Source organism: Entamoeba invadens (genome assembly GCF_000330505.1).
Source record: "Entamoeba invadens IP1 unplaced genomic scaffold scaff_1105074725423, whole genome shotgun sequence".
NCBI lineage: Eukaryota > Evosea > Mastigamoebida > Endamoebidae > Entamoeba > Entamoeba invadens.
Genome location: NW_004191806.1, coordinates 45,132 through 58,091, shown reverse-complemented (window position 1 = coordinate 58,091; position 12,960 = coordinate 45,132). Strand labels below are relative to the sequence as shown.

The following is a 12,960-nucleotide window of genomic DNA, read 5'->3' as shown; positions in this document are numbered from 1 at the left end:
TATTTTATAATAGTAAATTCATAGTAATATTATAACTCATTATATAGTTATAAAAAATGCCGCGGACACGAAAATAATAGAAAGGACACCATATACACAGGAGGACGTCCTTTATAGCGGGAGGATGTCCCTAAACCACAAAGGACGTCCTTCGGCCTATATTCCCGTCCTTCGTCCCCATGTCCGTCCTTTCTCTTTAGACTGAAATACATTATTTTACAATATTTATTAACATATCTAACAAGTTTAAAAATAAAACAATTTATAAGTGTTATATATATTTAAATTTGTACTAATTTGTAACAACATGGTAAAAATACAATTTGTTTCAAATATATCAACAGATTACACTGCAGAAATAAAAGTTGTTGCCAAAGACGCACTTTATCATATTCTTGATTTAAGACTCTTTTCATTTTGTCCAATTCAGATGAAACGTTTAAAAACGAAATTATAAATGGGACGTATATTTAAAAAAAATTATTATACAAAATTATTAAAAATAAATCGTATTATAACAAATAACAAAAGTTAAATAATTAATTTATTAAGTTGTTTGTTTATAAATAATAATTCAATTATTATTTATTGCCTAATGACTTCCAAATTTAAAAATAACACAATTTTCTTCAGTGAAGTGCATTTTGAAAACTCGGAATCAGAAATGATTTTCACAGTGTCGTTCATCACAACTTCAAAGTTTTATATACTCAAAATGATGTGACACAAAGTGAAATATTTAGCAAAATATTATAACAAAAAACAATTATAAATATAATAAAAATCATAATAAAAAATTATTACAATAAATCATCACATGTTTTTATTTATAGTAACTTCAAACTGACAAATATAACACAATAATGAGTATTAAATTAAATCGCTATTCAATGATGATGATTTCGAAATATTTTAGTAGTATAATTGATTATAAAAACATGATGTTTGTATGTAAAAAGTTTCAATAAATACCCGATATGTTTCACTTTAATCCAATTTCAGTTACATTCAAAACACATAAGTATTTTCCAAATGTCGAGACTCTTCACCTTTATAATAATGAAGACAAATTTATAACAAAATAATTCACCTTGAACGGTTTTTTTTGTTCAAAGATTATTTTTTTTTAATTTTATATAAAAATGGTAAACACTTAGCGAAAATAACTTAAAACTATAAAGTCTGTTTTCTATTTAACGATATTAGGTTTTTACTATTATTTATAATAACAGTATTATAATTTATAATAAAAATAAAGTGGTTTTTCTAAAAAATGGTTTGTATTTTATTTTTTTGTTCTTTTTTTTTAAAAAGTGTGCTAAAAATAACAAAAACAAAATGGCTAAACAACTGAAAAAATTCTAAAGCCAAAACGAGAATAGGTTGGTCTTGAAATGTGAATACGACGAAATAAACTATGTCAACCAGGTTATTCAAAATGAATAAAATGTCATATTAGATCGAGTAGACATGTCAAATTATCATTTGGGTCAAATTGAAAACGACAACAAGTGAATTGGAAAAAAGTCAATGCTTAGGATTTGTTTAACATTAGTTTTAATTAATGACAATTTTATTAATAGTTAATGGTTTTTAATTAGCGATATTGAGTATAGTAAATAATGGTATAATATTTTCGGTCTATAGTCGGGTGATAAAGGGGGTTAATTTGGGACAGAAGTAGTTAATTTGAGTAAAAAACTATAAAATATAATTTCTTTAACTATAAAAGTATTAGAAAGGTTTTTTCAATTAACTACTTTAAAAATAATAAAAGAAAACCATAACTTTCTATTTTTGATATTATTCAATCTTTGAAAACAATGGAAGAAGAAGAGAAAGGAACCCTTGATGAAACAACCACAGGCAATCAACATAAAAAAGCAATTCAAATACAAGAAACCAGTTTAAAAATTGTATTTCAATATATTCATGATATATATGGTTAAAATGCCAGAGTTTAATGAATTAACAACAGTGTCAATTTTTTAAAGTGTCACGGAATCACTGAAAAATCCATCATTTGTTAAAATCTTTCAATCTTTCGTTGTTGAACCATTCCCATTGAGAAAGGAAAAGAGAAAGACCATTTTAACATTAAAACGATTGGAGTTGAAGAAGAGCAGAAAAGAAATGAAACAAAGGAAAAAACAAAGGAAAAATTCTTTAACAAAACAAGTTTCAGACAAACCATAAAAAGTACTGCGTTTTAGACTTCCACATTCTCTAAGTGAACAAAATGAGGTGTTTTTGTTTATTTTTGAAATAGAAATTTATAATTATTCAATTTATAATCATATTAAATAAAAAACAATAATTTATATTAATATTTTAATTTTATGTTTATTTTGACCTTTAAATAGATTTTTTAAAAATTATAGTTTCAAAATTATATCTATCAAAATTAACTACCTTTGTCCCTTTTTAATGCTATTTATCCCCCGACTATAGTTCTTTTCTTTGTTATATTTTTAGAATATCGCTAAATAGAAAACAGACTTTAGGAGAGCTTACTCAAAGATGGATTTTCAAATAAAAAACTATTTTTATCAATTAATTAACTAATTATAGATTTTTTGAATTTAGCTGTCATTTGACAGGCTGAATCTTTTACTGTTTTAATGTTAACAAATAATTATATAATTACTTTAATTTCAAAAAGAGACACAATGACCTCAACAAATGTACCAATATGGTTTGACGAACAGAAAAATATACTAGACTTGTTTTTAAATAAAAACAATCAAAAAACCAAACACACCAAACACACAATTATTGACAATTAAACATCGAAGAAGCCAACACTTAGACGCAACTCAATTTTGGTTAACACTGAAACAAAACAAAGAAAGTGGGAAGGCCAAAAATAAACAAAGTTCAAAGACAAACAACCCAATCTTACAACGAACAAAAATAAGTTGTTGGTCTCGAATCTTATTACAATTCAAATACACAATTATTATTTGATTTAGTTGATGGTAATGGTGATTTAAAAATGGAAGTTAATGAAAACACTATTGTTTTAACTGGAATGAGTCAATTTTTAATTAGTAAATTCCAGTCAAAACCCCAACAAAACTGATTTAGTGAACATTTTCGACAAAATGAGGTTGTGCTGATTTCATGGAATAAAATATAATTTCAATAATAATGGTGAAATTGAAAAGGAAATTGTCGAAAGTGAGGAAAGCGTGAATTTTATCGACAAATATGGTGACAATAAATTTTTAATGTTTTAACAAAGAAAAATTCGATGATTTATTTAATTGATTATCATCATCAAATGTCTTGTTGAATAGTTCAACTGACACTTTGAAATGTGTTTATTTTCCGTATGATGATTGTAAAACTTTAACGTTCCACAAATTAAGAGCTTTAAACTTATAAAGTTTTTTGTTACTTTGTTGTTATATCACAAAAACGTGAAACAATAATGAAATATTTTAATTGAAAGAATTTTTATTTTTCTAAAAATAAATTATTCTGCTTACTCAAATGACCCAATTGAGTAAGCTCTCCTTACATAAAAATATCTATTTTTAAAATGATATTAAGCCTTTATTAATTCAAAATAGAATTAATTGTATAAATAGTTAAATTGTGACATTTTAATAGTAAAATATATACAAAATCTTGTTTAATGGTTTAAATCAAAAACAATAATATACTGTTTTTTTCAATTAAAGACGTTTTTAAGTTGCTTCAAAACAACACGCATATTAAAAGTGTCTTGTTTTATATTGGGTTTCCAAGTATATTTTGCAATAGAAAATGTTTATTCGGATATAACACTTGTAGGGAATATAGACATGATATAGAGAGTAAATTTAACAGTTCATCGTTCCTATTAATCATATTTTTATATGACAATAGATCTTAAAACCCATTCACAGTCTTTAAATCAACAACTTTGGTGTTTCTTATTTTTTTTATAATATTAATGTCGTCTTTAAAATGGGTATTCTTTAGGCAAAATCTTTAATGTTTCGACTTACTCTCAAAAAATAAAGCAAATAAACTCTTTTGTTTTATTTCCGAGAAATACATTTTTAAACAATGCTTAAATGACAAACATTTTACATATGGAAAACGAAATTTCATACAATTTATAATGGTTAATAGGATGTTTATGAAATTGTGAATGAAACAGTCTGGTTCGAACTCCAATTCTTTTATGGTTTCGAAAGAAAAATAATTGTATTGACTAATTTTTATAACTTTGTTTCTCAATTCCATATAAAAATTCCTGATAACACCCATTTTATGAAACATAAATGCATTCGTTCCTTGCGAAGATTGATTGAGGTCACAAAGTGTATTTAAAGTATCAACAAGATAACTTGAAACGATATAGTTTGAGTTATCTTTCAAAATGTTGCCAGTTCACTCACTTCAACGTCTCCAATAAATACAACTTCCTTTTCCATTTCTGATAATCTCTTTTCAATATCAGTCCAGTGAACTTGAATGAAAAAAATTCTTCCCTTGACTCAACCACCTTGTTGGGCACCAAGTGGGCACCGCTTCAATATGCTGTGAGAACCACGTCGAATCTTCGGATTAAATGGAACACCCAACTTTGAACATCTTCAAACAATTTGCAACAACTGAAATTTTTTCAAATGTCTTTGAGATGAGATTTATTTTGTGACAATTACAGTGAACTTTACCACAAACAAAGTCGTTTTGTAATTCATTGACCATTTTACATATTCTTATGGCCGATCCATTATTCTTTCCTGAAACATTTGCACCACCATTAACCGTAACAGAAGTCGGTTTACAAAAATCCATTGAAAACTCAAGAAGAACCTGTTTGGTCAATTCAAAGGTTGCTCCACCAGTGAAGAACCATTATGTGCTTTTAATTCAAGCACCACATTTTTGACATTGCCGTCAATATCAATAATTCTACAACATAACATATATTGAAGATCATGATGTATTTTGCACTAATTGGATTCCGACTTACAACGCTTTTTTAGTTAAATGTGATACTTCGGTTTTCTTCTCCTCAAAACCACTTGACTTCTTCTCCTTATAATACTTTCTGATATGTGTATTTTCTTTGCAACTTTAACATCAAAAAATCAATAAAAGCCAAAATGGCTTTTACTATCATTTCGATTGGACAAGCTTTTGATATCATATCATTTTCTGATAAAATTTTTACAATGAACAACTCAATTTCGAATATTTTTGACTCTTCTTCGTCTGCTTCTATTTTTTCTTTGTATGTTTCTATGCCCTTTTATTTGTGATCATTTTCAAATTGTTTTTCTATCAGATACATTTTAATTTCATTCATTTTTTGTTTCATTACAATTTAAATGTTTAAATGAGTATTGTAGTGGTACTCTATTCCACTTCGGGTAAAGCACTTGTTACACACAATACAGAATAACGTATTTATATAAATTTTGTTAACAAGTCTTTCTGAAAGTTATTCCACCTTTTTGGCATTAAATTATTAAGTTTATAATTATTTGATTTGAACTTTTAACATTTTTAATCATCCAATTCAAATATTATAAACACGTATATAAATGTTATCAAATATAATTCAAATAAGATTAAAGGTAATTTCAAGTATTTTTTATTATGAAAAAAACTAATATTTAATTTATTTTTAAATTAAACAATATATTTATTAGTGATTGTTAAAAATATAAATAATATAATAAAATTGATTTTTAACTGTCATTTTATTTATTCCAAAAAAGCAAAAATATGTTTTTTTTTCTTTTTTTTGTTTTCTACCATCTTATTTTTACAAGTTCGTTGAATAATATTTTTTTTTTGAAAACAATCCTGGTTTAGAATACAGTTTATTAAATAAAAGAATGGTATTTAAACGAAAGTTTTGAGGCCATTTTTGTATTTAAACAAAAAAACAAAAATCTACATTCTACTTTTTATATTTGGAACGTTTTGTTGTTTTTCTATTTTTTGGAAATTTTTGAATAAATAAATTATTATATTATTTATAATATAATTCTGGATTGTGTTTTAAACCCTTGGATAATTTGATAAACACTATCCCTGTGCCGGCTGAAACACACAAAAAGTAAGGAAATGTATGGTATCAAATCAACAAAAGTGATAAAAGTAGAATTATAATTTTTATTGAAACAGTATACACACTTTTATTTATACATTTTTTAAAAAAATCTATTGAATAATTAAAAATAAAATTTTGTCTAATAATAACATTTTCATTTATTGTTGTAAATAATAAATATAAAAAATCTGTTTAATTGATATGATTATCTGATGAAAAACAACTAAAAATTCAACTTTTATTGTTCAAGGAATTGTTATTCAGACTAAAACATTATATTTTCTTGAAAAAATCAATATATTCATATTAAACTATTTTAATAACATGATATTGGTTTTTAAAAATTATTTAAAAGTGTATAAATATAAACAAATATATAAAATATAAATAAAAGAAACATTTCGAATGTTCAAAAACACAAACAATTATAAATTAATAAATATGTGTTTTTAATAAACAAAAAAATCTTTTATTATTCAGTATTATGTATTGGCTATTTCTTTTTGTATTTGTTGATTTGTTGCTCACTCTCAGGGGATTATAACCTATTTTGAAGTTAACAATGTGATTTATTTTGGTGGTTTTTTAACAAATGAATGCAACCAAAAAGATTTCTCGTTTACCTTTAGTACAACAACTGAAAATGGATATACTATTTTTATCGATTCTTTTATTTTTTTAAATTCATGTTGTAACAGTACTTTACTGACATTCACCGATTTAAATAATCCGACACTTGAATACAAAATTTTTAACATATTTCAAGAAATAACATTGAAATATTTTTTCATACAAACGCGGTTCAGAGATTCAAGAATTACACTTGAAGAAAATAACCGCCCTGATAATCTTTTTGTTTCAATGGGGTGTTTCAACAACGAAAAAAATTGCAGAACAGAAATTGGTGACAACCAACGCCCAACCGTCGCTTTTTTCAAACGTGGAATTCACTTGTTTTCTAACATTGACCAGCACTGGTGGATTGTATTTCATCGAAATGAGACTTTGTCATATTCACCGTATATTTTGATCGATGGCACAACAAATCAAACTTCCACTTTTCATTTACAAACAAACATAAACGTTGGAGATGTGGAATTTTCATATTTGAGGTATCTCTTCAGTGGAAATGAATTTACACAAATTCCAACACTTCAATGGGACGATGATTATACACACAAAGATTTGAACGTGAAAGTTGTTTGTAAACGAACGATAAGTACTTCTGAAAATGCACTTAAAAGGTTCTTTATGATATCAACAAGTTATGATGAAAATTTAATCAATGAAAGTACTTTGTGTGGTTGTGTTCCTAATTCAAATTACATTAAAGATGATAACACCACTTTCAATATCAGTGATTGTCGATTTAACTCATCATACTTTGACTTGGACTTAACAAAACTAACGAAAGATAATAATAATAACACTGACGTTAATTTATTAATAAACAAGTGGTATACCCCTCTTGTATCTAATTACCAGAAGTACATATTTAAGTCTTCATTAAATGAAATATATTTTGAAAAACTGGAGCTTCAACAGAACAAAAGTTTAATATTTGAAGTTAACTGCATAGTAAATAATTTAGTAATCACATCAACTGCAAATTATATATTTAAACATTCTTTGACAATCAATAACATCATTATGAACAACAAAAATTACTCAGACTCAATGCTTTTCAAAATTCAGGGATTGTTAAATGACAACACTAATACATTGACTGTCTGTGGTCATCGTGCGGTGATGAAAAATCACACAGAGACAATCTGTATGTGTATGTATGTATACAACTATTACTTATATCCATCTCCACTTAAAGGTGTAGCGCCCCTTGATTGTGTAAATGACAAATGCACACCTTCGCTCATACTCAGTATTAATAACAACAATTACACGTTAATGTCACAAACTTGGGAGAAAATCATATTTAATATAGACAACGTGACACTTTTAACATCAAATCAAAATTTTATATCAACAACATACTGTGATATAAATTCAAAAGTAATTGTGAGTGGTGGATTTTATATTGAAAATGTCCACTTGTATCAAAACGCCAAAATTGTTGTAAATAACGATGGGTATTTGAGACTTTCTCATATCTATTTTGATGATATTTTTGATAACAATAATCAGACCGGTATTATAGAGATATATGGCGAAAATGGACAGATTCAATAATTTACCAATACTGAAGCATCTCTAATAACAAATGAAAACCAAATCGAATGCTTCGAATTTATTTCTTTTGAAAAAGAAAGAGATAGAGATTATTTGATGTCAACAATGAAATTGTATTTAGGAAGAAAAATACTACGAATTTGTCCACTTAAGTTTAATTACGATATTGGCTGCATTTTAGAACAGAAAGATATGGGCATATTCAGTTCATACAGAAATGCACTGCATTGTCCAATTTTAAATGAAAATACAACTATTTATATAGAAACAAATGAAGTGATTCTAAACATTGGATTTAATGGTACTTTCAATCAAAATGTTAAAACACTTAAATTCAAAAAGATCAATGAATATAATACAAATTTTAAAGATTCAAACACTGCAAATGTCATTTATATTTCAAATGAATCAATTAATAACAATAACATATCAGTCTCCAACAAAAATATTAAACTTCTTGTTGGGGAAGAATATGGGTTTAAAAATACTAATAACATTACAACGCAAATGAATGATGTTGTGTTTAATGATAAGCAAAACTGCACTGCTTTGTATATTGACAAAACAGATATATCATGCAAATACTATAAAAATTCGTATTTACTTGATAATCAATGCAAAAATTATGATAATAATTGCGGATTATCAACAACACAAACAAATGTCACAACAAAGGTTTGTGAATCGTGTCCTGATTCGTATCATTTTTACAAAAACAGGTGTTTTAAGTGTTCAAATGGGTGTTTAAAATGTGTGAAGGAAGGGTGTGTTTTATGTGATACAGGCTATTTGTTGGTTCAACAAAATGGAGTAGACATTTGCGAATCACCAAATAACACCATTTTAGCCAAACACAATCTAATTATGAAATGCGAAGAAGGGTATTACTCTAGATATGCAGAGTGTGTAAAATGCGACTCAAATTGTCTGGCATGTGTTGATGAAAGCATTTGTACAATATGTAATAATAAATATATTTTACAAAACAAAAAGTGTGAATTACAATCAAATGCATTTTTAACAGACAACACCAACATAGTTTTGTGTTCACAAGGGTTTTATTACAACGTTGAGAATTTACTATGTGAACAGTGTAAAAACAAGTATGGAGAGTCATGTGAAAAATGCACACCAACGTATTGTGAGAAGTGTGAAGATAGTGTTTACACCAAAAATAATTTATGTGAAAATGAGATGACGACTGGATGTACTTCAAACGACAATGTATATTGCACTGCTTGTAACTCAACAAACAAATTTATTGATAATAGTGGAGTTTGTGAATATTCCATTAATTGTGATATTTCAAACAAAAACGGGAAATGCGTCACATGTGAAAATACATATGTCATATCAGAAGATTCAACATGCAAATCAAACGAATTCAAAGATGTCCATTGTTCACTTTTTAATTCTGAACAAGACCGTTGTATTCGTTGTGAAATTAATTATCATCTCTCAAATTTAACATGTGAAAAATGTACTTCTAATTGTGTTTATTGTGCGTCTCAAGATGTTTGTTTGATATGTTCCTCGTTGTATACTCTTCAAAACGGCAGTTGTTTTATCACTTCCAATAATGAGACACATTGCAAGATAGTGATTGAAGGCTCCTCAAAGTGTGCTATATGTGAAGATTTGTTTTTCAGAAATGACAAAGAAGAGTGTGAAAAGTGTATTGACAACTGTCTATTTTGCAACCAAAAGTCAACATGCATCATTTGCAATGAAAACACATTTTTACTCACAAATTCAACACAATGCATTCAATTCGATGAACTTGAAAATTGTGAAGTTAAAAGCAAATTTGGATGTCAAAAATGTGTTGACGGTTTTTATGTGTCCAACCAATTTTGTAACAGATGTGACACCCTCACAACTTTCTGTGAGAAATGTGAAATTATGGGTATATGCACATCTTGTTCATCAAAATACATTTTATTGAACAACAAATGTTCATCAATGGAAGAAGTAAAACATTGTGTTGAGGTGAAAAGTTCAAAATGCGTCAAATGTGATTTTTGGTATGAGACTGGTGTTACACAAACGTCTTGTGACAAGCATGCTGTTTGGTGGATAATTCTGATTATCGTCATATTGTTTCTTTTTCTGTTTGTGATCACAACTTTACTTATAGTATATACAGTGTATTACATATTAGAGAAGAGAAAGGTGCATGACTTACAAAAGAAGACGTGTCTCTTCTCGATGAATTCCTCAAACATTAATTTTGTGAAACTCCAAAATTCTTTTATTTCAGTCAACAAAACTGAAATAGTTTTTGAAAGTGAAAATGATACTTTAATAGATGTTGATTGTGAAAGTCGTGAGTTAATTTGTGTTGGAAACACCTCACATCACACCATCAAAGTCCAATTCACGTTTAAAACTTCAAATGTAAAATATCAAATACGTTCAGAACCACAAGTCATTACAATTCCAAAAGGAAAAGCCGTTGAATTTGAAATTTTTTTGATGCCATTATGCTCTACTAACATTGACGATGAAATCACATTATTTGCTGTTGATATGAAGAAAGGAGAGAACTTCCAATTCCCATTGAAAATCAGTGCACAAACCAAATTGACAACACGACTGGATTTCGACAAGTTAATTGAAGAGAAGGAGATTGGTCATGGCTCTTTTGGAATTGTATACAAAAAATATACAGAGGAAATTGTGTGGCTATTAAGAAGATGAAGGAAATTAAAAATGATGATGATGATGAATTTGAAAAAGAAGTGAATATGTTAGACAAATTTAGAAGTGACTTTATCGTCCATTTCTACGGCGCTGTGTTCATCCCAAATAAAGTGTGTATGGTCACCGAGTTCGCACAATATGGAAGTTTACAAGATTTGATGAAACACAAAACATCTGAAAAAGTTGAAATGAAGTTTCGGATCAAAATTCTTGTTGATGCGGCAAAAGGAATTTTTTATCTTCACGAAAACGGCGTTTTGCACAGAGACATCAAACCGGACAACATCTTGGTGTTTTCAATGGACTTTTTAGAAAAGGTGAATGCTAAATTGACTGACTTTGGAAGTGCGAGAAGTGTGAATTTACTTATGACAAATATGACGTTCACAAAAAATGTTGGCACACCAACTTATATGGCACCAGAAATATTAAATAAAGAGAAATACAAGAAAAGTGCAGATGTGTTTTCGTTTGCAATAACCATGTACGAAACATTTGGATGGCGCGAAGCATATCCAGTTAACACATTCAAATTTCCATGGAAAATCGCAGAGTTTGTTATATCCGGTGAAAGACTACCACGTTTGGACAACATGTTAAATTCACATTATACTTTGATATGTGTTTGTTGGAGTAAAAATAAAAATGAGAGACTTTCTATATCCAAAATAGAACAAAGATTAAATTTGGAATTTAACAAGTAATTAATATTAAAAACGAAATTTGGGTTATAGTTTTAAACTTGGGTAAATATTATTTAAAGCTGTTATACAGATCGAGTATTTGTTGTGTGTTGGAATTATTTTTTAAAAATTAAACAAATAAATTTACAATAATATGTGTTGTTTGTTTCATTATTGAATATGCATAAAAATGTTTTGTTTTTTTTGTTATACTGATTTATAATTAATAATAATATAATTATAATATAATTGATTAATAGTTATTATATTATACAATATGGTTTTTATATTATTAATGAATATCTTGTTTTATATTAATACGAAATAAAATTATTTTAATTGAATAAAATTAAAACAAACCAAATGAAATTGATTTCAAATAATGAAGTTTCATTTGAATTTAATAGGCAAGTTCATTTCAAGTTTTTTAACCACTTATATTACACAACAGACTTCTTAATTTTTTAACTATACTTATTTAAATTGGATTTTGAATTTAAAAATAAATAATTAAAAATACAATTTCAAGAGAAAAAAATGATGACGTGTCGACATGATATAAAGAATACCACAAGTTGGTAATCATTCAAATGTCGTGGGACGGTTATACAGCTTCAATGATTGGTGCAGGCAAAGGCCATGGTGGAATCATTCTTGCTACCAATGGAGCAATCATGTCACAAGTTGGCTTGACAATCCAACAAGCAGAAGCAACGACCATTGCAAATGCAATCATGTCTGGAAATGTCGCAGACTTCCAGTCAAAGGGACTTCATATTGGTGGTGTCAAATACACAGTCACAAGAGCTGACAAAGACGAGGGAACTGTCTTTGGCAAGGCTGGTGCTGCTGGTGTTTCTATTTACAAGGGAATCAAAGTCATTTTGATTGGATACTTCAAAGACGCATCTGTATCTGCTGGACAGAACTCAGACGCAGTCTACAAGCTCAAAGATTACATGGGACAATCTGGCTATTAAAGTGATTCACTTCTTCATCATTACTTGTTGTGTTTTATATAACAAGGTCAATCAATATTGAGAGTTAAATTACTGTTAAATTATTTTATTAAATAATTAAATTATAAATATATTTAACAATCATTATTAAGAGTGTTAAAGTGATAGATTACTTTTATGTGGATGGCTTTGGAAATCTAACATGTTTTTGTTGTAATTAATATAAAATTTGCCTAAGAGTTTACAAAAAAATACGTTTTTTGTACCGAATTCATAAAAAAGCGAATTTTTTTGAAAGTCAAAACAGAAAAAACAAATTTTATTCTTAGTAAAAGTCATCTTTTACTTTTACCATTTAAACGAATTT

General features: G+C 27.4%; 4 protein-coding genes across 4 annotated transcripts; all 4 read left to right on the top strand.

The window, feature by feature from the left end:
* Window positions 1–49: 49 nt before the first annotated feature.
* Window positions 50–205, top strand: EIN_465530 (Hypothetical protein; the record flags this gene model as incomplete). The annotated part of the gene is made up of 1 exon (XM_004184823.1): window positions 50–205. A coding segment is annotated over one exon (156 nt), but the record flags the coding sequence as incomplete, so codon positions are not given.
* A 5,341-nt stretch (window positions 206–5,546) lies between these two features.
* On the top strand, window positions 5,547–8,248 carry EIN_465520 (hypothetical protein; the record flags this gene model as incomplete). The annotated part of the gene is made up of 3 exons (XM_004184822.1): window positions 5,547–5,589; window positions 5,655–5,776; window positions 6,596–8,248. 3 exons carry the CDS (start codon window positions 5,547–5,549, stop codon window positions 8,246–8,248), a joined length of 1,818 nt encoding a protein of 605 aa, XP_004184870.1.
* A 2,475-nt stretch (window positions 8,249–10,723) lies between these two features.
* EIN_465510 (serine/threonine protein kinase HT1, putative) lies at window positions 10,724–11,655 on the top strand (the record flags this gene model as incomplete). The annotated part of the gene is made up of 2 exons (XM_004184821.1): window positions 10,724–10,900; window positions 10,945–11,655. The coding sequence occupies 2 exons, from the start codon at window positions 10,724–10,726 to the stop codon at window positions 11,653–11,655; spliced, it is 888 nt and encodes a 295-aa protein (XP_004184869.1).
* A 569-nt stretch (window positions 11,656–12,224) lies between these two features.
* Window positions 12,225–12,614, top strand: EIN_465500 (profilin, putative; the record flags this gene model as incomplete). The annotated part of the gene is made up of 1 exon (XM_004184820.1): window positions 12,225–12,614. The coding sequence occupies one exon, from the start codon at window positions 12,225–12,227 to the stop codon at window positions 12,612–12,614; it is 390 nt and encodes a 129-aa protein (XP_004184868.1).
* Between the last annotated feature and the right edge of the window lie 346 nt (window positions 12,615–12,960).